The sequence below is a fragment of the Schistocerca gregaria genome, chromosome 3 (assembly GCF_023897955.1).
Source record: "Schistocerca gregaria isolate iqSchGreg1 chromosome 3, iqSchGreg1.2, whole genome shotgun sequence".
NCBI lineage: Eukaryota > Metazoa > Arthropoda > Insecta > Orthoptera > Acrididae > Schistocerca > Schistocerca gregaria.
In genome coordinates, this window is record NC_064922.1 from 876,052,794 (window position 1) to 876,079,962 (window position 27,169).

General features: G+C 38.6%; 1 protein-coding gene across 1 annotated transcript in view; it reads right to left on the reverse strand.

The window, feature by feature from the left end:
- Window positions 1–279: 279 nt before the first annotated feature.
- LOC126354971 (dehydrogenase/reductase SDR family protein 7-like) overlaps window positions 280–27,169 on the reverse strand; it is a 31,423-nt gene continuing 4,533 nt past the window's right edge. Inside the window, exons 2-6 of the mRNA XM_050005055.1 lie at window positions 18,989–19,132; window positions 5,483–5,702; window positions 1,086–1,170; window positions 833–993; window positions 280–547 (exon numbers count right to left, since the gene is read on the reverse strand). Of these exons, the coding sequence (XP_049861012.1) occupies window positions 360–547; window positions 833–993; window positions 1,086–1,170; window positions 5,483–5,702; window positions 18,989–19,132 (798 nt within the window). The 3' untranslated portion in view covers window positions 280–359. The remainder of the gene's footprint in view (window positions 548–832; window positions 994–1,085; window positions 1,171–5,482; window positions 5,703–18,988; window positions 19,133–27,169) is intronic.

Consider the following 27,169-nt stretch of genomic DNA (forward strand, 5'->3'; position numbering starts at 1 on the left):
CCCCCCCCCCCCCCCACATACACACACTACTGTCTCGAGCACTGAAGTGTAATTGATCAGCTAGCTGAGTCCTCTTCTTTCCTCTGGTTAATCTAAATTTAAGCACATGTTAGTGCAGAGACACTTTGTTCTGTTGATAGCTATATCACCATTTGCATTTCTCTCTCTCTCTCTTTCTGGAGCTATTGTATTACAAATCTATCGGGGACATTGACTAAGAGGCATAATATGATCAGATATACCAAATATACCTGGAGATAAATAAGAAAGTAACTTAAGAAAAAAACAATAATTTAATATAAAAATCTAAAAACTTCAACATTCACATTATAACTCGTACTAAGTCTAAACAAACACTGCTAATGGGGCTTTGCTCTCTTTTTCATCAGCCAGAAGTACAGATCTGGATAAAGTGTTCTGATCAGTATTGCAATTCGTGGGAGAAATGGACATGTGATGAGTTCCTTCTTTTCTGCAGCAACAGCATGAAGTATGTCTTCTGCCACTTCCTCTGCCGGTGAACCACTTTCTGTAGTTGCATCCATTACTGTAAATATTATAAAAATGCTGTGCAAAATTATTGTATCAAGGTACTGTTTCTCAATTTTAACTTTATTAAAAAATTTGGAAAGCATAAGCAAATCAGCAACAGTAACGTGACAATGAACTTTGTAAATTTTTGATTAAATAGTGACTGGTTTATATTGTAGAATTTTTTATCATTTCAAAGAAGGTACCTATTGTCATTTGGTTATAACAGAAGCAAATATTTTCACAACACTACATGACATTCAAAATAATTGTTTCCAAATAGCCTTTCTGGCTGTCTCACCTCCATAAGCCTGTCCACTTCCTGTCAATGCATTTAACGACAACTTCGTACGTATGTATCCAGGACTCACAACAGTGACATTTATATTGTGAGATGCAACTTCTGATCTCAGTGTGTCACAGAATGCTTGAAGGGCATGCTTTGATGCAGCATAGGCTGATCTGAATGAAAATTTGTTGTCAAAGTTCTGTCAAAAGCAACCTATTACATTTCATTACATTTCACAAGAAAGACAAATGAAAATGATCTTCACCTGTATGGAATTGCTATTTTTCCTTGGACACTGCTAATGGCAACGATGTGTCCATTCTGTTTTTCTATCATCGATGGTAAGACCGCTAAAAAGTAAAAATGAATATATTAATCCACACACACACACACACACACACAATTTCATTTACAATCAGTAAAATACACACTTTCACAGTCACTGTTTATATTTTTGGTAATAATCAGTTCTTCGTGTTTTGTCTTGGTTCTCAAATGAAACTTGTTCCAGAGATGTTTTCAAGTCTTGAACATCTATTATGTTCATATGCAGACTGAAGCTATGAATGAAAATTTGTGTACTAAGGCAATGGGAATTTGGATTGAGGAGGTAAGCATACTAGAGTAGTCTGCGCAGTTGTGCAAAGCTATTGTGCCAGGGTCACATAGTGGTTAGAGCATCTGCCTAGTGAGCAGGAGATCCGGGTTTGAATCCCAACCTTGGTACAAATTTTCAATTGTCACTTCAATCTGCACATATACAGCATGCAGTATATTTTTCTGCCTTTAGTATTGCATTCTGCTGCTGGAGACATCCTCTAAGGCTATGACGATAGCTGGGTGATTCTTTGACTTTAATAACATGAATACAATCCACACTTTCCTCACTCAGCTAGCAGCAACAGCTGAACTATTATTTTTATTCGCAAAACTGTGGTCATATGACCTGAAGATCACTAACTCATGTAAATATATGTTAGTGATTTATTGGCAGAAGAGGAAGTGCTGTTTGATTTATACAAACTAGGCCTGCTGCTCAAAAGAAACACAGCAAATGCCCAGTTAACAAAATTCTCTTATTGTATTTGTCAGCCTCAGCATCAAGGATGGTATCATAATTTGTTTTGAATTTTTAACAAGTCATCATCGGATGACCTGTGTAAAAAGAAAGAAAAGGAAAATGTGAACTACTTGGAAACAAACATAAAATCAAATTAACTTCTACCCATAACTATATGCACCTGAAAATGTTAAACAGCAACCTGTCAAAGTACAACTGCTCAACCATACTTTGGTTTGTAGCTAGGTAATGTATTCAAGTGATCAAAGTCATGACAATTTGTTTAATTTTGTTACTTAGTTTCCTGGAATTTTGCTATCCTCTTTTTTTATTTCTTTTTAAATTGATCATATGTTGATGATGCTGTGATAAGAAGACTAATTCAGTTATGAAACCAGTTGTGTGACCTACAATGAAACAATGACCCTCTACATACTCCTTCCACCTTTCATGTTTCCCTTCTTTGTTTAGGAGGTTTGTACAAGAGAGATGAACAAAATTTTATAGAAATGGAAGAGGATGTAGATGAAGATGAGAGAGGAGATATGACGCTGTCAGAAAAATTTGACAGAGCACCGAAAGATCTATGAAGTTGAAACAAGACCCCGGAAGTAGATAACATCAGAAGTGCTCTGGGAGTAGATAACATTCTGTCAGAAGTACTGGTAGCATTGGAAGAGCCCACTATTATAAAACTCTTCCACCTGGTGTGCAAGATGTATGAGACAGTCAATATACACCCAGACCACAAGAAAACTGTAATAACTTCAATTCCAAAGAAAGCAGATGCTGACAGGTTTAGAAGCTGACCTCAGGGAAGATCAGTTTGGATTTTGGAGAAATGTAGGAACATGTGAGGCAATACCGACCCTATGACTTTTCTTACAAGATGGATTAAGGAAAGGCAAATCTTCATTTATAGCGGTTGTAGACTTAGAAAAAGGTTTTGAGAATGCTGACTGGAATACTCTCTCTGAAATCCTGAAGGTAGTAGGGGTAAAATGGTGGCAGGGTAAAATACAGGGAGTGAAAAGCTATTTACAATTTGTACAAAAACTAGGTGCCCATTATGAGAGTTGATGGCCATGAAACGGAAGCAGAGCCTGAGAACAGACTGAGGCAGGGTTGCAACCTATTGCCAACATTATTCAATCTGTATAATGAGCAAGCAGGAAAAGAAACAAAAGAAAAATTTGGAGCGGGAATTACAGGTCAGGGAGAAGATGTAAAGGTTTTGAGGTTTGTCGATGACATTTTATGTATGACAGTGAAACATGGACAATAAAAAGGTCAGACAAGAAGAGAATTGAAGCTTTTCAAATGTGGTGCTATAAAGAAATGCTGAAGATTAGATGCGAGATCAAGTAACTAATGAGGTGCTACTGAATAGAATTGGGGAGAAGAGAAATTGATGGTACAACCTGACTAGAAGAAGGGACTAGTTGATAGGACACAAAGGAATCAACAATTTAGTATTGGGGGGAAATGTGAGGGGGTAAAAACCACAGAGGGAGTCCAAGAGATGAATACACTAAGCAGATTCAGAAGGATGTAGGCTGCAGAAGTTATTTGGAGATGATGAGGCTTCCACAGTAGAGTAGCATGGAGAGCTGCATCAAACTAGTCTTTGAATTCAAGACCACAACCACATACAACTACAACAACAACCTTTATTAAAACAATTCATATTTTTGAATTCCAGAGGCCTGACTACATATTCTGCCACAGCAATGACTGCATCTGGACATACTATGACTGCATGTCAGAGAAACAAATGTGGTTGTTTGATGAATACAGAGCACAATCATTTCTGTCCCTTTGTCCATATTACACAGACACTAACTACTTGTACTGATGGTCCTTTTGATGGTTCCTATGTATACCTGACTGCATGTGCAGAGGAAGTGGTTCAGTTCTTCCTCCACATATTAAAGCTTAAAAATCCAGTGCCTGAGTTACAAATGTTTGACTGCCTCCCAGTCTTTTTCAAGGAAATTGTCTCTTGTAACTGGGGAAGAGGGTGTTAGCCACAACTAGAAGCAACATGTCAAAAAAAATTCTGATGATACTGTATTATTTTCTTTAGTACAGATAAACTTCAACAAAGGCTGGAAGAACTTAATAGTGCAAATTTAAATACGCTTTAAACTCAGTTACAATATAATGTTAATGTAATGTATAACCAAAATATCAAAAATAAGATAGTAAGAACTGACAGTCATACAGTTTATGTCTATAGGATCAAATGTGTGATGAGCCTGTTACGAGTGGCAGAAGGATGAAATGAGAAGATAAAGAAATAGCTTCAGTCCCACCATTCATTGCAAAATGATGTACACATGGGCTCATTTAGGGGATTTGCATGTTATGTGCATTATGGATTTCCCTAGAGTGACCAATTAGAAACAGAAAGATTCATAAAATGTCTCGTGGAGGTACAAAGTTAGAAATCTGAAACCCTCAACCAACGAGGCTGGGACTGGGAGACTGCACAGGAGAGAGAAAGAGGGGTGGGGGGAGGGAGGGAGGGAGGGAGGGAGGGAGGGAGAGAGAGAGAGAGAGAGAGAGAGAGAGAGAGAGAGAGAGAGAGAGAAAGGGGGGGGGGGGGAGGGGGGTGGCGGCTCTTCTTTCAAAGAACTAGTACATGACAGTGAAGACATCATTCTTGGCAACCTCCAAGTAGGACTTAAAGAACATTTTTGACTGACTGCTTTTTGCACAGCCTGAGACTGTTCTGAAACATAGCAAAAGCTGATACACCACTACATCTTATTCAGTAACTGAAAGAGACACATGTGGTGGCATTGTTGTCTGTGGGCATAGTGCACATCCATTTTGTAGCTTCAAAGATAAATTACAAATGTAGAGCATCATTCATTCAGTGTTACCAACAAACAAGCACACTACCACAAGGGACAAACTGTTAAATTAATACGACAAATGCTTTTCCAGACTCTGATAAAATTAGGAATAAAAAGCAAAAGGAACCACCAGGAAGGATTTATGTGCAGATACTATGTACACTTACCGACTCCTTTTCAAAATAATCTCTACTGCGACTGGAGTATTAGTGGTAACTGTGTACCACCTTTCCTATCCCTTCTGCAAAAAAGTACGATGTCTGTCAAGTCATATTGTCACTGTACCCTGCTGTTTCTAATTTAAGATTAAATGCCACCACAGCCCAGTCACTTAAACTCCAGGGAAACATGAAAGACTCTTGGTGCCAAATCTGAACTGCTGGGCACCTCATCTCTCATGTGAATAACTGAAGTTTCTGAACTGGAGCACCAACATTTGGTTGGGCACCAGTGTGTGGAAGAAACACACAGACAACAACGTGCCCCTTCATTTGTTTTAAATAGATATGCATAATGTTCTACAACTATATAGGTGCTTGGGGCCACAAATAACATGAAAACTGATGAACTGGAGGGCATCACAATGATACGGTTTGACAGACAGCTGCTAACCTTTTTTCCCAGAAGCAAAAGGGATTATCTTATGATTGACACAATGGTTAAAAGGCTAGTATTTATTGACACAGGTATTTGCCATGAATAAATATTTCTATGTATATATTAAATGTGCGATTAATTTACCTTTTGTAAGTGCTACTTGTCCGAAGTAGTTAACCAGCATAAGTTTAATATCAACATCAACAGACGTAGTCAACACATTGCCACGATAACTGATACCTCCATTATTTATTAAAATATCAATACGATCAACTATCTCAAGGACTTTTGCAATCTTCCCTGGTAAAGCGTTCAGATCAGAAAGATCCAGAGGCAGCACAACAGGAGGATGTGTAACTTTTGTCTGAAACAAATTTAGTTTCTGCTTACAAAAGATTGCTTGTGACCAAATGAATAATGAAATGTATCCACACATTAAATGTTAGTTGTTTGCCATCTTTAAGATTGAGATACAGCTGTCAGTCCCAATAAAAGCAAGGCAGTGTGTTCTTAATAGGAACAACTGTTACTAACAGAAAACAGAAAATGAATATCCTGACATAGATCTAAATGAATGGAAAACAAATTTATTCACACGTTACATAAAATTTATACAATTTGTGATTATGATCCCAGGATATATGGGTGAGGCAGGGAGACATAGCGGGTAGGGGGGCGGGGAGACAGAGTGGGTAGGGGGATGGGGAGACAGAGGGGTGGAGGGGGTGCGGTATGATAGAGGGGGAAGGGGAATGGAAAGGTAGGAAAGAACATCTACATCTACATCTACATCTACATGACTACTCTGCAATTCACATTTAAGTGCTTGGCAGAGGGTTCATCGAACCACAATCATACTATCTCTCTACTATTCCACTCCCGAACAGCGAGCGGGAAAAACGAACACCTAAACCTTTCTGTTCGAGCTCTGATTTCTCTTATTTTATTTTGATGATCATTCCTACCTATGTAGGTTGGGCTCAACAAAATATTTTCGCATTCGGAAGAGAAAGTTGGTGACTGAAATTTTGTAAAAAGCTCTCGCCGCGACGAAAAACGTCTATGCTGTAATGACTTCCATCCCAACTCGTGTATCATATCTGCCACACTCTCTCCCCTATAACGCGATAATACAAAACGAGCTGCCCTTCTTTGCACCCTCTCGATGTCCTCCGTCAATCCCACCTGGTAAGGATCCCACACCGCGCAGCAATACCTATGTTGATGAGGAATATGATCAAGTAAACATTGTATGCCTTGCATTTTGTTACTGTTAATAGGTAATGGCCAATTGTAAGCATATTTAAAATTAAAAACAACATACACTTCTGGAAATAAAATATTCTTGATACTTTCAATATGTTCCAACTCAATACTTGACACTTGGGGAATTACAAAAAGCATAATTTAACACTTAGTGTTTAGCTTTCAACAAATGGGATGCAAAGATGATCACCACTGCTACTAAATTATTCCAGGAGTAAAGCCGTTTCAAAAATGATGCATCTGTAACAAAGATGCAAAAACACCTTTACAATGTGAGGAATAAAGCTCTTTCCATGCAGAAAGCTGTACCTATATACAGGGTGTTACAAAAAGGTATGGCCAAACTTTCAGGAAACAATCCTCACACACAAAGAAAGAAAATATGTTATGTGGACATGTGTCCGGAAATGCTTACTTTCCATGTTAGAGCTCATTTTATTACTTCTCTTCAAATCACATTAATCATGGAATGGAAACACACAGCAACAGAATGCACCAGTGTGACTTCAAACACTGTTACAGGAAAAGTTCAAAATGTCCTCCATTAGAGAGGATACATGCACCCACTCTCCATCGCATGGAATCCCTGATGCGCTGATGCAGCCCTGGAGAATGGCGTATTGTAACACAGCCGTCCACAATACGAGCACGAAGAGTCTCTACATTTGGTACTGTGGTTGTGTAGACAAGAGCTTTCAAATGCCCCCATAAATGAAAGTCAAGAGAGTTGAAGTCAGGAGAGTGTAGAGGCCATGGAATTGGTCCACCTCTACCAATCCATCGGTCACCGAATCTGTTGTTGAGGAGCGTGCGAACACTTCGACTGAAATGTGCAGGAGCTCCATCGGGCATGAACCACATGTTGTATCGTACTTGTAAAGGCACATGTTCTAGCAGCACAGGTAGAGTATCCCATATGATATTATGATAACATGCTCCATTGAGCGTAGGTGGAAGAACGTGGGGCCCAATCAAGACATCACCAAGAATGCCTGCCCAAACTTTTACAGAAAATCTGTGGATGATGTGATTGCACAATTGCGTGCAGATTCTCGTCAGCCCACACATGTTGATAGTGAAAATTTGCAATTTGATCATGTTGGAATCAAGCCTCATCCGTAAAGAGAACATTTGCACTGAAATGAGGATTGAGACATTGTTGGATGAACCATTCGCAGAAGTTTACCCGTGGAGGCCAATCAGCTGCTGATAGTGCCTGCACACGCTGTACATGGTACGGAAACAACTGGTTCTCTCATAGCACTCTCCATACAGTAACGTGGTCAACGTTACCTTGTACAGCAGCAACTTCTCCGACGCTGACATTAGGGTTATTGTGAACTACACAAATAATTGCCTCGTCCAATGCAGGTGTCCTCGTCATTCTAGGTCTTCCCCAGTCACGAGTCATAGGCTGGAATGTTCCATGCTCCCTAAGACGCCGATCAATTGCTTCGAACGTCTTCCTGTCGGGACACCTTCGTTCTGGAAATCTGTCTCGATACAAATGTACCGCACCACAGCTATTGCCCCGTGTTGATCCATACATCAAATGGGCATCTGCCAACTCCGCATTTGTAAACATTGCACTGACTGCAAAACCACGTTCGTGATGAACACTAACATGTTGATGCTATGTACTGATGTGCTTTATGCTAGTACTGTAGAGCAATGAGTCTCATGTCAACACAAGCACCGAAGTCAACATTGGGCCAACTGGCGGTGAATCGAGGAAGTACAGTACATACTGACAAAACTGAAATGGGCTCTAACATGGAAATTAAGCGTTTATGGACACATGTCCACATATCTTTTCTTTATTTGTGTGTGAGGAATGTTTCCTGAAAGTTTGGCCGTACCTTTTTGGAACATCCTGTATACAACATCTGGTATTGTTCGTAATTCATTTTGTCGAAATTTGGAGTAAGGCCTTTTCGAAAATAAGTGTCTCGAATGTAAAGAACAGGATAAAAACATGATCTGGAGCTATAGAGAGTAATTAAAATACAATCACAAATAAATCCTCCTTGTTGTATGGAATGAAAAGCTTGTGACTGAACACACATCCCATTACAGCACATTTCATGTTGACATGGTGGACAGCAATACATGGGGCTATACCTAAATGAAAAAGTTCAGAGGAATCTCAATGTTGTTTCTGTATTGCGTGCTTTCCAGACAAATTGATTTCCTGGTTTGCTTAATGAACATAAAGTTCCCCCTAAGCTCAAACTGGGAAATACTGCCTGGCTGGTCAACAGCATAAAAGAAGAGAAAGTCTCCGAACATTCATTTTAGAAATTAGTATCTGATTCACACATTTATACTCTGGTGTTCCTATGATAAACACCATGATTCCTTATGCCAGTAGAAGTTCCAAAACGTGTTCCAGACAGATCATAGTGAATGAACTGTAGGTACACAAGCATAATCACTGCCTGCTAATTTCCCACTGTAGTGCCTGTATTGGTAATTGGCCCGAGGAAGCTGATGGAGGGAAAACACAGCACTGTTGCGGCTGTTTTAGGAGAGGAACGTGTTGTGGCAGTGCTTAGCGAGGTGAGGGGAGAGTCATGTTGTTGTTTGGTGAATGGGGATGGGCAAATTAGAGCATGTCAGGTGACGCACCAGTATTTAAATGGATGATGATGATAATGATAATACTGCCAATTCTGTGTACAGACAGAAAGAATAGTTTTCTTATGCTCCTTATATTGCAATAATTTACAAGATTCCTTGTTTATCTTTGGTATCACTTCGAAGCCAGTAATTTTCCAATATTTGGAACAGTTGTTTTGGCAGTTGGAATTCAAAGTGTAACTTCCAATGAAGCATCAGACAAGCTTCACCTTGTTTTTGTTTTGTTAATACTCATAACTGAAAACATTTGTTCACAAACAAACATTGTCCCGAACATAGCAACACATTTCTGGGCAAGGGTATGAATCCTCAAGAATTCTTATTGATCAACACTTCAGGTGAGAGTATTAAATTCCTAGTGGTTAACTGCTGAAACATTTAGTACAGATTGGCACAGCTTAAAATGCTCGTAGAAAACATCGAAGTTCAGATAATACTAGGAACAGGAAGGTGGTTAAAACCCAAATTATGAACAGTGAAAGTTTTGGGGAAAATTTAAGAGTATATCAAAAGAATAAGGTAATGTCTTGTCAGAAATGAAACTCCATTCCATTCAGACAGAAACTGAAGCTGCTTGTGAGACTGTCTGGGGAAGACACATCAGATGTTGGTGTAAGCTTACAATTAGATACTTTTGTCAACCAACACACTCACCTCCAGATGTAACCAATAAACTTTAGACAAAACCTCAGGTCACTTAAATTTCCAAATCATATAGAAATAATCAGACAAGACTGTAATCATCCAACAGTCAGCTGGGATAACAACAGTTTCATTAGGAGTAGGCATAACAAGAAACCCTGTGAAACATTGCCAAATACCTTTTCTGAAAATTATTCTAGAACAGGTAGTTCAGAATCCCAGTAATGATGCAAATATATTTGACGTAATGGCAATAAACAGACCTGACTCCTCTGAGGATGTTCACATTGAAAGTGGCATCAGTGACCGTGCAGTAGTTGTGGCAACAATTTTTACTAAAGTACAAAAAGCAAATAAAGTAAGCAAACAGACATGTTCAGTAAATTAGGTAAAGAGGCAGAACTGCCATATCCCAGTGAGGAACTTTAAACTTTTAGGCCCAGGACAAGAGCATGTAGAGGAACTATAGCTGAAGTTTAAAAGAACTGGTAACCATGCATTGGATAGATAAATACATAGTAGATCACTTCAAGATGGTAGAGACCTCCCACTACTGTAAAGATTCATTTAAAGAAATCGAGATTGCTGCATAATATGAAAAAAATAATGCTGAAGGTAGAGAAAGTGAAACGAGTTTGGCTGCATGTAAAGCAACGCAAGACACTTTCAGCAATTATCCTGGCAGAATATTATTGAAAAATCTCTCACAAAACCCAAATAAATCTTTCCCTAAGTAAAAGCTGTTAGTTGCACCACAGTTAGTGTCCAACAATCACGGATATGACAGGAACTGAAATGTAGGGTGGTAGAGTAAAAGCAAAAATGTTTAACTCTGTGTTAAAATATTGCTTTACAAAGGAAACCCCAGGAGTACTGCCCCAATTTAATTCATGTACCACTGCAAAGGTAAGTGGAATAGATATTAGTGTCAGTGCATTTAAAAATAGACATAAATAATTAAAACCGAACAACGCTCCAGAGCCTGGTGGGATTCCTACCATATTCTATACTGACTTTGTGGCTGAGTTAGCCTCTCTTTTAGCTATAATGTACAGAAGAACTCTTAAACAAAAAACTGGCTCCAGTGGTAATATGAAGAAAGCACGTCATACAAACCACAACAAGGGCAGCAGAAGTGATCCACAACACTATTATCTAATATCATTGACATCCTTTTGTTGTACAATCTCAGAAAATATTCCAAGTTTAATTGTAATGAGATTTCTCCAACAGAAGGACCTCCCGCATGCAGCCACCAAGCAGTCCAAAAACATCAATCACATGAAAACCGACTTGCATTTATTTTATTTTATTTTTTTTACAACATCCTGAAAGCCGTGAATCAAGGCAGGCAGGTAGATGCATTGTTTCATGAATTCTGAAAGACATTTGGCTCAGTACCATACATATAATTACTATCAAAACAAACATTTACTATCAAAATTACAATCACAAGGTATAAAGTGAGATTTGTGACTGGATTCAGGATTTCTTGGTGGAGAGGACAACATCGTTATCTTGGAGGATAGAGAATCATTGACAGATGTAGGAGTAAAGCGCCTGCTGTTCATGTTGTATATTAATGAGCTTCCAGACAATATCAATAGTAATCTTATACTTTTTGCAGATGATGCAGTTATCTGTAACTAAGTACATTCTGAAAAAAGTTGCGCAAGTATTCAGTCATATCTTGGTAAGATTTCCCCAGCTGTGCAGAGACTGGAAACTTGCTTTAAATATTCAGAAGTGTAAAATTGTACACATCACAAGAAAAGTATTATCCTATGACTATAACATCAGTGAGTCACAGCTGGAATTGGTCAACTCGTACAAGTGTCTGGATATTATTACTTAATTGAACAGATGAAAAATCTACTCAACAAGCAGCGCCAGAACACACATATAAAAGGTGGTTGTGACCAGCAAGCTTTCGGAGCCAGTGGCTCCTTCTTCAGGCTGTTGGCAGAAAGTAAATCTCATGTCTGTGCTGTGCCTGTTGATGCAATTGGGAGGTGGGGTTACACTAGTCATGGCCTGCAGAAAATATATTTTTTTTTTGGGGGGGGGGGGGGGGGGGGGGAGGGGGGACGGGCACATGCACAAAAGACGAAATACCTGTCGTTACTGGAGTCAGAGGGACACATTTTTTAGGCTAGAGTCAGGTTACAGACAGAGTATTTAAAGAGATTAAACAGAACAGTGCCATAATGTCTGTAGCAGTATCCAAGGAAATAAAATTTGTGTGTTTCATTAGAACATTAGAGGATTGAAAAGTAAGATAGATGAGCTTCTTGTATGCCTAGAAAATGGGGTAAATTCTGAAGGTATAGACGTTTTGTGTGTCTCTGAACACCATGTAACCACAGGGATGGAGAAGTTAAATTTAAGGGATTACAGAATAGCATCTTATGTAGAGTCAACATGGGAAAAGGAGGAGTTACTACTTATACAAAAACTGGACACAAAGTCAAAAATATTGAAATAAATAGTTTTTGTGTATATCAGATCCTTTAAGCATGTACTTGTGAGTTGCTTCTGCAATATACTTCTGTAGTAATTTTAACAGTCTACAGATCCCCTCAAGGTAACTTTCAGCTACTCATGAAAATTCCAGAGGCACTATTGAGCTACCTGTCAGACAAAAAGAAGCAGTTAGTGAGTGGTTTGTGATGATTTTAATGTTGATTTCTTAAAAGATTTAGACAGGAAAAATGAGCTAGAATCTTTGTTTGGTTGTTTCAGTCTAGTATTTGTTGTAAATTTTCCAACTTGTGTGCTGTGGGATAGTAGACCACTTATCGATAACATTTTCATAGACAGTGCTCAGGCACAAACAATTAATGTGTCCCTAGTTGTTAACGGGCTATCTGATCATGATGCACAGTTAATGGAAATAACATATATAGCACCTTACAGGCTTCAGGCAGGTTCATACAAGGCAGGGAGGCTTATTGATGCGAACTGGGCACAGTTTTAAGATCAGCTTAGAAAGGGTAGAATGGGATGAAATATACCCAGAAAAATGATGATGATGCCAATTTATTCCCCTGCAAATTTGGCTAAATATTGGAGAGTTGCTTTCCTGGAATGCCAATACAAAGTAAAGCAAGCCATAGATTACTAAGGGAATTAAGATATCGTGTAAGAGGAAGAGGGAAATATATAGACAGGCCAGAATAAGTCAGGATCTGACATTACTTGCTTACTACAAAAGATACTGTAATATTTTGAGGAAAGTCATTAAGAAGTCTAGAAGACTGTGTTCTGACAGAAATTAATAATGTGGATAATAAGATTAAAACTATATGTAATATTGTCAAACAGGAGATAGGGCAGCCTGACAGTGCACAGCATACCATAGCAATAAAGCTGAATGATGATAATGAGAGTGATAATTCACAAGTTGCAAGTATTTTTAACAATCACTTTCTGAATGTAGCAGCAAAAATCGGGTTAATGGGTTCAGTCGAAGAAGCAAAAAAGTATGTTAAAAATGTCATTCCCCAGGACGTCAGGCCTTTGGAAATAGCACCAACATCCCCCACTGAAATTAGGGGAATTATAAATATACTGAAAAACAAGATCTCATGTGGTGGTGTTTGAGTCTCTAACAGAATTTTGAAGTGTTGTTCTAGTCTAACAAGTGGAGCACTTAGTGATATATGTAATGCTTCGTTGGCACATGGAATTTTTGCATACAGATTGAAATATGCAACTGTCAAACATCTTCATAAGAAAGGGGACAAGAGTGACTTAAATTATAGACCAATCTCACATTTACCCATGAAATAGTACAAGCCCTAAATAACAAATTATTGCCAGTTGGTATTTTTTTATCTTTCCAAGGCATTTGACTGTGTGGATCATGTCACACTCTTAGAAAAACTCAGGTTTTATGGAATTGAAGGCTATACACAGCTGCTTTGAATCATACATGAACAGAAAGCAAGAAAGTTGCGCTGAATAACACAAATAATGTTGGGAGTGTGGTAAATTCTAGTGAATGGGGAATTATCACAAAGGGAGTCCCACAGGGTTCAATTTTGGGTCCTCTGATGTTCTTTATTCATGTGAATGACCTCTCACTTAACGTTCCGCAAACAGACCTAGTACTTTTTGCACATGACACGAGTGTTATAATAAATCCCATTCCAGAAAAAGCAGCTGAAGATATTGTTAAGGATGGATGTCTTTCAAAGAATTATTAAGTGGTTCTCAGAAAATGGACTCTCTCTTAATTTTGGAAAAAACTCACTATATCCAGTTCTGTACACCGAATAGTCATATCGACAACTGATGTAGCAAATGAACAGGGCTCAGTTAACAGGGTAGATTTCTCCAAAATTTAGGGTCTTTACATTGATGACAACTGGAAATGGAAGAAGCATATTACTGAGCTTCTCAAACAATTAAGTTTAGCTTCTTTAGCTCTTCGTACAATCACTAGTCTTGGTAATACACAGATCAGCTTCCTAATGTACTCTGCATATATCCACTCAGTAATGTCTTACGGAATAGTTTTCTGGGGTAACTCACCATTTAGACAAAAAGTACTGAATGCACAAAAGAGAGCAGTGAGAATAATTAGTGGTGTTCACCCAAGGATGTCATGTGGGTACCTGTTCAAGGAGTTAGGTATTTTAACTGCACCATCAGAGTACATATATTCGCTAATGAAATTCGTTATAAATAATCCATTTCAATTCTTAAAGAACAGTGATGTTCATATTTACAACACTGGAGGAAAAAATGACCTTTCCTATCCGTTATTGAAGCTGTCAGTTGCTCAAAAAGGAGTACATTATTCAGAAACAAAAATCTTGGATCATTTGCCCAACAACAAAAAGTGTCTGGCAGGCAGCAGCTCACGTTTTAAACGTAGCTTAAAATCATTTCTTTTGGACAGCTCCTATTCCATGGACAAGTTTGTTTCAGAACTGGTAGATATTGATAAAAATTGCGAAAATGATCTATGGAACATGACATAACTGAACTAATGTGACCAAGACCATGACCCATCCTGGTGTATTGCTCAAGTGTTGTGGAACTGTACCAAATAGGGCTAACAGGGGATACTGAATAGATGCAGAGAAGGGCAGCACAAATGGTCACAGATTTATTTGACGCATGAAAGTGTGTCATCGAGATGTTGAAATAAGTTAACAGGCAGACTACTGAAGATAGACACAAACTGTACTGTGAAAGCCTACTTAGAAATTTTCTAAAACCAACTTTAGTGATGTCTCTTGGATTATGCTAGAACCCTCTATATTACTGCTCCCATATGGATCACAAAGGTAAGTTACAACATGAAGACAGACTTTAAGCATAATTTTTCCTGTGCTCCATATGTGGAGGGAAGGGGAAAAAGCCTTAATAACTGGTACAATGGAAAGCAACCTGCACCATGCAACTCTCAGTGATTTGCAGATTATAGATGTAGGTGGTTAATGGAATTTGTAACAGTTCTGCAATTTTTTTTATTTCTTATTTAATATTTTCTATGTTAAATTATTTGACCACGTGCCCCCGGTGTCCTGTGAAAGAACTTTTGTAAACGTCAAATCCACTTATGTTGATTACAATCGATGTAAATGACATTTTGGGCTTTCCAATTAATTTAAATAAAAGAAGTAGGAATCTTTATTTAAGAGCTGGATACACGCTGTAACAGGTGTCCTTACTGTTTTTTAGTTTGCACACTGACAAATCCTCATTGGGGCCAACTTGTGGCCTTATTATGCAGCAGTTTCACTTGTTTGTTGTGGTACTTATTTTGTTGTTCTTCATCTCGACGTTATCTACCCTTCACAGTACTAATACCTGTGGAATTTGAACTATCTGTCATGCTACCCAAAAATAGTAGATTTTGTTTGACAATGATTATATTGATCTAAAATTCTTTAACGAAACTCACAGTAACAGACCAGAATACCATAAGGTAACAGCTATTTCTTCACACAAAAAAATTTTGCTGGCACATTTTTACCACCATGATACCATGGTTTGTACATGATTGTAGGCTTTCCCACCAACCAGTTGAATATCTGAAAACAAAAAATGCCATAGTTCGTGAATTAAGACACAAGTTCTCAAAAAATACATCAAAGAAATGATTTTCTGCATGACCTTGGGCAGTTTCTTCAATTAGTACGTTGACTTTTGTATTTGGAGCTTTGAACCCAGCACCTAACAGGCAGATTTTTAGGATGAAACTTTCACTCTGCAACAAAAAGTTGACGTAAGTGAGCAGCTGAAAACTGACAAATTATCCACCCCAACAGATTAAACCGGTGTATTCGACTATGGCCCAAAATCAGATCTTCGATTTTTCATAGGAAAACTCTGCTATGATCTAGGTTTGGTCCATGATGTTTTAATTGCCTCTCTCTGGAATGATTTTTAGGTAATGCGTGAAGATCCTGTTTCCTTCTTACAACATTTTTTGTTCGGCACTTTTAGGGGTTACTGGAAGGATAGTAAAATTACTCAATGTGTTCCTTTTCTTTTCAACATTTGTTGGTTTGCTTTTTGCTTGTCATTCTCCAATCATTATTAATTCCTGGTAGGAGAACAAATGCCATCTTGAGAGTTTTGATGTTTAAGCACTACCTCAGTGAACAGCCACATCATCCTATCATTTGTGTGTCTAACTATTGTACAATCACTTTGGAAAGCACCCTTCAGTGAAAAATCACTCACTGAAAAGTTACTGTTGGAACCTCATAAGAAAAATATTTTCTACCTGCAACAAGGAATGATGTGTGACTGCTAAATTGTTTGGCTCTGTATTTACTAAGATGGTATCTGTCCTTTCGGACATGTCCAAAAGAACAGATATCATCGGTGACCAAGCAGCTCGTTAGAATTAAATTAAAATGAAATGAACACCCTTAGCTGCTTGCAGGCGTTGACATACGTCAACGGGGACACGGGAGGCGTGCCAGAGATAAATCCCTGCAGTCGCGCTATCCTCTGTGTCCTCTGTGGCTCAGATGGATAGAGTGTCTGCCATGTAAGCAGGAGATCCCGGGTTCGAGTCCCGGTCGGGGCACACATTTTCATCTGTCCCTGTTGACGTACGTCAACGCCTGTAAGCAGCTAAGGGTGTTCATTTCATTGTAATTTGTTTGGCACTGTTGTCTATGGGAGCAACCATATATCATTAGACAGTTCACTGAAGTTCAAATTTCTTGCCTCTAGTCCCTGTGATTATTGAAATGTACGAAATGGGCACTCCATAAATCGAGGTGATATGAGAATTTTTATGATGTTCTATTTATTAAACATAATACAGCAATAAATATTGGCACTGTCACACAGAATGGGCAAATAAGTATCTAGTCCGGTATAAGATTGCCTTGGAGTGATGTTATATTTCAGATTTATGTTGCAGTCTATGCCCCATGATTATTCAGATCTGAACACTAAACTAATCTGAAGACTATCACCACTAACCAGTAAAGCTCAGAGTTCCAACTGTTCACACTAAATCATTCAAGTTTGGTACCACTTTTCCAAAATTCTGCTATGCCCAACATGATATGTCTCCTCTGATGTTCCACTGTATGGCAAGTTTTACTAACAAAGAGACCATGTGGCAAATGGAATTTTGTAATTTTTTATATTTATGGTGCATGAAGTTTTTGTGAACACCTTTAATTCACTAAATCAGGGTAAATTTTTCATTGGGCAGCTTTGCAAATGCTCTATAATAGAATGCTTGACTGCCAGGCAGGCAGCCTGGGTTTGATTCCAGGGGGATGAAGTTATTCCACAAGCATTTTCACGAAGCATAAAATTTTTTCGTCAAAATGCCAATTAGATATATGTGTTAATTAGCATACACTTTATGAATTTTATATTTAAATGATGTAGGTGTTCTAACAGAATGGAAACAAAATGAAAAAAGTAATGACCAGAATGAGAAACCAGTGATTACCAGTCTCAGCCCCCCCCCCTCCCCCGCCACCAAATCTTTATTCATTTTGTGCTTTAAGAAAATGCTCGTGGAATGTCCACCCTCGTTTAAAAATTTGCATCGGCCAGGAATCTAATGCAGGCTGTTGGTGTGACAGTCAAGCATTCTAACACAGATCACAGCTGCCCAGCAAAAATCTTACTAAGTTTTAGTGAATTAAAGACACTTAGAAAATTTCAAAGTTGATTTTCTCTTTTTTTTTTTTTTGCAAGTTACATTGAACTACTTTGAATGATTAATATTCGATTTCTGAACTTCACATACCACGAATATAGAAAATTACAGAAAAAAAAAAAAATCTGTTTGCTGAGCGATTTCCCTTTCAAGTCTGGAGCTAAAGTTTCTGCAATGAAATGTGCAAAGTTCAATGCTGTGGCTTTCCTGCTGCCTACAGTCCATCTCCATAACTTCCATTAAACTTTCAGACTCCAACAACATGTGAACGTTTTTAAGATAATGCCTGGTTCACACACTGTTCCTTGTTCTCTGTCACAGCTTGCTATTTACCGTATCCCCACTCTGCCTCCAAAGCCCATGCTTTTACTGCCCAAATACAGAAAAATTTTGTTACAACTATATCTTATAATCTCCATTAAGACTATCTGCCTACACTGTGCTCCTTTTAAACCTGAATGCGCAGACACCAGACATGCCAGTCTTTGCATTTATTGTTCAGCTTCAGCTATCATTTATTAAATTTTTCTTACTGCAAATTATTATACTTTAATTTAAAATAAATCATTGACAGTAAGTGTGAGACCATTAATTCCTAAATATGACATACCATTATATGTCTAACTGTTGTGTCTCTAACAGACGTAAATCTCCTTTTATGCATCAAATTTATTAACAGCCAGGATAACAACAGTGGGTTTCAGCTATTCATTAGCCACCTTAAGATCCAAGTTTCTATGCAGTAGTTCTGCCTATTATGACAAGTTAGCAGGGACTGAAATTGAAAAGAGGTGTGTGTGTGTGTGTGTGTGTGTGTGTGTGTGTGTGTGTGTGTGTGTGTGTGTGGCGTAAGCATATTTCCAGTCTGAGAAGAAATATAACAATGAAAGTTTGCTACAAGACAAAGAGCCATAAATAGATGAAATAAGCAATTTTTTTCTACTTACATTATGAGTAGTTAACAAAGCATTCTTGACTCTTTGGAGCTCATCTTCACGTCTTGCTGCAAGAATCACCCTGCATCCAGCCTGATAGAAAGCATGGGCCAGTGCCTCACCTAAGCCAGAGCTAGCACCTGTTATAAGAACCACCTGCAACAACAGTCAACAAATCAGGCTTATAATATTACTTATAAAACCTTGAGGTTCGCCGATGACACTTTAATTCTGTCAGAGACAGCAAAGGACTTGGAAGAGCAGTTGAACTGAATGGATAGTGTCTTGAAAGGAGGATATAAGAAACATCCACAAATGCAAAACGAGGATAATGGAAAGTAGTCGAATTAAGTCAGGTGATGCTGAGGGTATTAGATTAGGAAATGAGACACTTAAAGTAGTAAAGGAGTTTTGCTATTTGGGGAGCAAAATAACTGATGATGGTTGAAGTAGAGAGGATATAAAATGTACACTGGCAATGGCAAGGAAAGTGTTTCTGAAGAAGAGAAATTTGTTAACACCGAGTATAGACTTAAGTGTCAGGAAGTCGTTTCTGAAAGTATTTGTATGGATTGTAGCCATGTATGGAAGTGAAACATGGATGATAAATAGTTTAGACAAGAAGAGAATAGAAGCTTTCGAAATGTGGTGCTACAGAAGAATTCTGAAGATTAGATGGGTAGATCACATAACTAATGAGGAAGTATTGAATATAATTGGAGAGAAGAGAAGTTTGTGGCATAACTTGACTAGAAGAAGGGATCAGTTGGTAGGACATGTTCTGAGGCATCAAGGGATCACCAATTTAGTATTGGAGGGCAGCGTGGAGGGTAAAAATCGAAGAGGGAGACCAAGAGATGAATACACTAAGCAGGTTCAGAAGGATGTATGTTGCAGTAGGTACTGGGAGATGAAGCAGCTTGCACAGGATAGAGTAGCTTGGAGAGCTGCATCAAACCAGTCTCTCAGGACTGAAGACAACAACAATGTCTATAAATGCCTGCAATTTTTTTTCAAGGGGGAGGGGGGGAGGGGGAAGAGCAACATTCTAAAATTGTCATATTTGATATAACTGATTCAGTTAGTCTGAAATATGCCCCAAGCCCTAATTTTGACAGGAAGTATACAAAAGTAATTGTATCTAACACAATCATTATCCACTTAGTATCTTTAGGGTAGATTACTTTGATACTAACAATATGCATATTTCAATAGTATATGCAACCCTTTGATGTTGTTAAAAAGGATATGCATGCTCCAGTTTTTGCTCAACAGTCAAACTATGCCGCCATATTATTTCATAGAGGGTAAACAATAAGTTATAAAATGGACGTAAAAAATTTGCACAAATTTATTTTATTCTAATGATGTTAGGATGACAATGAAATTAAAAATCTGAAATATAAAATTTCAGAATGACTGAGAAAATCCATTTGGACATCAACAAAAGCAGCACTTGAATGTGTAGTGCTTCAAGAATTTCCACATAAATTCCAGAACCACTCATCCTTTTGTTGTCTCAAACACAAGATATTTAAAAAATAAGTGTGAGAGAATGTACATGCTACGTGACGTTTGTGTGTGCAGGCTGGATAGGAGTCACGAGCACAAGGTAGACGTGACGGTCGAATGGCATTGACAGGTTTTTGCTGCTCGCGCCACGGAAGTAGATTGGAAGAGCCAGAAGTAATTGTGTAGTATTCCTTGCTGTTTTAGTGTTGTGATTATTGCTAAAGAAAAATGAACAACCCATTATAGACATTTAATTGTAATTCATGTATTGGACTTGCTAGAAGCAAGACATGTTCATAAATTGTGTAGCTGTAGAAACTACACTATTGCAGATGTATTTCATTGAGTTTAACATGAAACAAATTGGCTGACTTATAAACATTCGAATATTGATGTGAGAAATATTGAATTTGTTCTATGTGGAAGTTGAAATATACTATGCCTGAGTTAAAAGTATTCTTCGAGTACTAAATTATTTAATAAATCGAATGTCTTATAAATCCCATAACCAGCATTATTCTTCGGACAATAAGGTTTTGGAGAATGACAGAGCTGGCAATCCAGAGAAGAAGATCAGCTACACAGATCAAGTAAGTCAACCAATGTGAGAGAGGTGTGGATTTTACTTGCAAATCCAAGGTCACACCGCTTCTTATCATCGCACATCTTTAGAATGTGGTGACCAGTGGAAAGGACTTTAAAGAACGGGAATTTTGAGAGGAAATCGAAGCAGAAGATGTGATGTATTGCCATAGAAACCTGGTATAACAAGACAAGACACTTGTTTTGCAGAGTTGGATTCTACATAAACGTTTAAAATGGGCCACAATTAATAAATACCATACAAGGAAAATCTCAACAGTTTAGACTAAGAAGAAATACGACAAGAATAATTCATCGAAGAAGATCCGGTGTCAGGAGCAAGCAGCTCACACACACTTTGCGGGGATGCAGATGAGGAATCCAGCCTAAGTCTGACGACTCCAGCACTAGTCGCTGATCACTGGTGCTGATTCCCCATACGCCCACCAATGCTGAAACCACAAATTGACGCTGCCGGCGCCAGTGCTGTTCACTTGTGCTGATTACGCATCCACTCACCAATACAGCTAGAACTCTACACTGGGTGAACACAAAACAACAATTGAGAGTAAAGTTAAAAAGAAACTGTTGAATAATAGAAATGGTGGAACTTCAGAACCAGCCATGGCTATGAAAGTGAGTAAGGAGATGCCTCACTGGTCTGAAGTAGTAAAGTTAATCAAAGCCCAAAGGGCAGATTCAGAAGCTTTAAGAAAGGAACAAACTGCTCAGAATACTCCTTTGAGAAATGACAAGTGCAACTAAGTGAAAAACTTGATGCACAGAGTGCTAATTTAAGTAGAGAAATAGATACAGTGAATACTGAATTAAATAATAAATTGGATGTTCGGAATGAAACTTTGGGATTGTTAAGTGATAAAGGAGATTCACAAAGTAAAGACTTTACTAATTTATGTGAAGGTATGGGAAATTTGAAGACTGAATTTGATACTTTAACAACTAAAGTAGAAAATTTTAAAATAGATTTGAAAGAGGAATTAACTAGTCCATTAAGCAGTCATGTAAATCAACTGTTCAGTAACCTTAGTCAGACACAGAGTCACCAACTTCAGGACTTAGCTAAAAAATTAGAATTGGATACTGAAGATAAATGTAATAATGAAGAAGCTGAAATTGGTGAAAGATTAGGATCATTTCAAAGTATATGTAATGTTATATTTGATGTAGTAAGGCAGAGACTACACACTTTAAAGGCAAGTGCCGAGTGTCGAGAAACAGGATAAGCTAATTCCTATAGTCCAATCACAAATTGCAGGCATCAATAATTGAGTAGATAACGTGGAACAAAACTTTACAGAGAAACTAGCAACTTCAGGTATGACAAATATAAGTAGCCAGGAGGAACAAGTAGAGGAAATGATAGGCCGAAAAGTGGCCACTAGAATAACCCCCGACAAAGTGTCTCCAAATTTGCCTTCTGAATACCAAGGGAGGTATAGATAATTTATGGGAGAAATTCAGACTTATTCAGGACAAAGTAGACAATAGGGTGACTTTTCCTAATGTGGTATTGACTAGTGAGGTAATGACAGATTTACAATCGGGAGCCAATTCTGGATTATCCAGGCGATTCCCTAAGTTTAAGCCAGACGGGGAAGTACATCCTACCCATTTTTTTAAAAGGTTCAACCAAGCCTTGCCCAGCAACTGGGAGGATGCGAAAAAGTTTGACTTTGCTGTGGGGCATCTATTAGACGAAGCCTCAGAGTGACGTAGGGTAAACATTGAAAACTTTTCCTCTTGGGAAGATTTTCAATAGAAGTTTAAAGAAAAGTATTGGTCAGCTAGTGCCCAAGAAAAACTGTTATCGGATTTGTGGAACCCGAAGTATTACAGTAATATGTGGGGCACAATGCGAAAGTATTTCAACTGGCATTTAACACGAGCCAAGTACTTGGATAAGCCAATGGAGGAAGAGGGGTTAGTTTGAATTTTATAAGATGATTGCCCATTTACACGTAGAAGGATATACTATGTAGTGTGTGGAGAATGGTTGAAGAATTATTATCTTTTGTGGGCGTACTTGATGCCTTTGGAGTGCAATGAGTGTACACCAAAGTGAAAAACAGAGTTACAAAACGAATAGTAATAATAACTTTAAAAGACATGAGGCTAACTTAGCCGAGTATACCAGTGTAACCGAAATTATGTTAATGACAATTATCAGAAAAAGCATCCACCTTCGAATTGAGGTCCAGTAACTTCGCATGAATTTGTGCCACAAAGTGGTAACGTAGTACCCTGCTTTGGTAACCAACCAATAATTATTAGTAATGAGGAAAACTTAGTGCGATTTGGATTCAGGGCCAGGGCCCAGGTTGTTGAGATACACTAGGAGGCCTGGTTTATTATAAGTATGCTAATTTCATGCACAAAATACTGACAAAAGAATGGTTGTTACTGGAAGAACCAAACTTCACTACCAATAATAGTAGGAAACGTGGAGACTTTTGAAGTTAACATATTTATAGATTCAGGGAGTGAGGTGCGCTCATTTATAGCATGTTATTTAATTTATTACAAAGTGAACATCACCTACGTCTGTTACCAGTAACTGGAGTTTACACAGTTGGTTTAACAGGAACAAAGACCAAAGTTGTGAAACACGAAATCCAGGTGAATTGCAATCTTGGAAGTAATTTGTTTTATCAGAAATTGTTAACAGTAGAAAATATCAATAGATATGTATTATTTGCATTAGATTGGTTATTAGAATTTAAAGTAATTTTAAATTTTGAAGAAAATCTTCTATGTTTTGGGAAAGGGGACAGTAGACATTGGGTACCATTTCTGGTAGACAGCTACATTGGTAAACAAACAACTGAGCATAGTGCTCAGAGCCATTTGAACCATAGTGCTCAGAGTCAAACAACTGAGAGTCAGTGTCTCTGATTAGCAGCTACACCACAACTGTCAACGGAGATCTATAATGTAGACCAATTAGCATATAGGATTGACTTGCAAAACAAAGTAAAAGAATCCCCAATATTAACCAATGCACAAAAACTAGATTTATATAGAATTCTAATGGAATATGAAAAAGTATTTTCCAATCGTCCCAGTAATATCAGCGATTACATATGCAAGATGACACTCCATTTTTCTGTAAGCCATATCCAATACAGGTAAGTTTGAAAGCAGCAGTTAAGAAGGAAATTGACAAAATGATTTACAACAATATAATAGAACATAGTTCTAGTGTCATGAATAACCCTTTAGTAGTGGTAAAAAAGATTACAGGTGGTGTGCGATTAGTGCTAGACATGCATACATTGAACAAGCATACAGAAACAGAACAAGATAGACCAATTAATATCGATTAACTGTTATCCAAATTTGAGAAAGCAAAGTTTTTTTAGCACAATGGTTGACTACTGGATATTGGCAAATCAGGTTACACTCAGAGTCAAAAAGTATACAGCATTCCCCCGCATTCCTGTCTGATGGTAAATCTTATCACTTCAAGATGTTACCTTTCGGACTTAATATATCCATATCAGTATTTATACATGCTCTGGATGAAGCATTAGGAAGAGATTTATTGACGGATTTAGTAATGTATGTAGATGATTGTTGTGGTTGGCAGGAGAGCCAACTGTGTTTTTCTAAAGGAGGCCGAAATGCACGCGTCTAAGCTCACGCAGGCTGGCGTGAGGTCTGGAACACGACAAGGGAATTAGAATTGAGAAAAACGGACATAGCTGGTGGAATACTTAACTTTAATCCATTAATGGAGAACGTCGCTCTTTATGGTACATGATTCACAATATCAATAGTACGGATAGTGGCACCTTGCTAGGTCGTAGCAAATAACATAGCTGAAGGCTATGGTAACTATCGTCTCGGCAAATGAGAGCGTAGAAGTCAGTGAACCATCGCTAGCAAAGTCGGCTGTACAACTGGGGCGAGTGCTAGCAAGTCTCTCTAGACCTGCCGTGTGGCGGCGATCGGTCTGCAATCATTTATAGTGGCGACACGCGGGTCCGACGTATACTAACGGACCGCGGCCGATTTAAAGGCTACCACCTAGCAAGTGTGGTGTCTGGCGGTGACACCACAATGATATTCTCATAACCTCATCTACCTGAGAAGAACATTGCCTAACATTGAGTAAGACCCTGAAAAAAACTTAAAGAAAAAGGTATTACAATGAAATTTTACTTTGCGAGGCAAGAGCTAAGTTTTTAGGGCATCTTGTAGGGGTAAAGAGGATTAGACTGGGTCCTGAGTGCATAAGAGCTATTAAAGAATGTCCACCCCCTAAAAACCTGAGACAATTGAAGGGATTTATCAGAATGGTCAGGTACTATAGACGGTATATTAGGGGACAAGGACTAAATGACGCAAGAATTTTACATTTGTTAAGAAATACTGTGGGTTTGGGATGAAGAGGCAAATAATGTGTTTGAAAATGCAGAAAGAGCACTAGTTGAAGCACCCATACTGCATCATCCGAGTATGGTCGAACTATTTTAAATTACAACCGATGCATCTGATTATGGAATTTCAGCAAAACTATTCCAGGGAGAGTGGGGTATAGATAATGTAAAACCCAGATCTATAACTTTTGAAAGCCATAGTCTTAATAAACATGAATTAAATAAAATAGAAAGAAACTTCCACTTGGGAAAAATATATTAAAAACAAAGATTCCAAGACTTACCAATAACACACACACACACACACACACACACACACACACACACACACACACACACACAGAATTTCTAGCTTTCGCAACCGACGGTTGCTTCTTCAGGAAAGAGGGAAGGAGAGGGAAAGACTAAAGGATGTGGGTTTTAAGGGAGAGGGTAAGGAGTCATTCCAATCCCGGGAGCGGAAAGACTTCCGTAAGGGGGAAAAAGGACTACACAGCTACTGACAAGGAACTATTAGCAATAGTATGGAGTACACCCAAAAATTCCAAACATTAGTATGAGGCCTTGGCCTTTAAATATGTCTGCTTGTGTCTGTATGTATGTATGTATGTATGTGTGTGTGTGTGTGTGTGTGTGTGTGTGTGTGTGTGTGTGTGTGTGTATACCTATCCTTTTTTTCCCCCCATAAGATAAGTCTTTCTGCCCCCGGGATTGGAATGACTCCTTACCCTCTCCCTTAAAACCCACATCCTTTCATCTTTCCTTTTCCTTCCCTCTTTCCTGACGAAGCAGCCGCAGGTTGCGAAAGCTCGAAATTCTGCGTGTGTGTGTGTGTGTGTGTTTTATTTATTCTGCCTAACTACCGGTGCTTTCCCGCTTGGTAAGTCTTGGAATCTTTGTTTTTAATCTATTTTTCCCATGTGGAAGTTTCTTTGGGGGGGGGGGGGGGGAAGAGACTTTCCCAAAAAAATCCCCCTGTTCTTTTGATTATGATGGAAGTATTATGGCAGACTAGTGCCCTATTATGAAATATTGAGACTACTACTTGGGTGGACTGGGCAACTGCGCTCTCTTTGTTGATTGGGTTTAGGTACTACCTGATGCAAAAACCATCCCATCCTGCAGTAGATGTGAATTTAGGTCACTTCACAGGGATCCCACAAGCCACTAGGGAAACAAATGTTGATTCAGACAAAGCCCTGCATGTCTGAGGCAGCCATACAACTTGGGGTGGGTTTGGGGGAGGGGGTGGTGCCCCAGAGGTTGCACACTAGAGACTTTTTTTTACCTGATCAGCATGTAACACACCTTCAGGCCGAAGATCTTCCTCACTGTCTAGATGGTGAAGCCAGTGGCCCCGTTCCCCTAAACACACAACATCCTGCCCCCGTGCCTAATGATGGCCCCTGAAGTACGCCCAGAATTTATGACAGAAGAGATTGGGTGATGCTGGTGAGTCCACAACTGAGGAAACCCAAGGTCACCCTACACGTACTCAACCACTGTTGGTGAAGCTCCCTAGGAAAAACGGTGCTCCCTTCCTTAAGTTTTGGGACATTCTTTCTCAGGTCCCTCTGATGAGGCCTGTGCAGCTTGAGGGATCATGCCAGTAGCTATGCTGCCACTGGCCTAGCTTTCAGCATCACTGAGTCATTCAAACTCTCCCACTCAGCACTAAAGATGCTTATGATACGGTAGT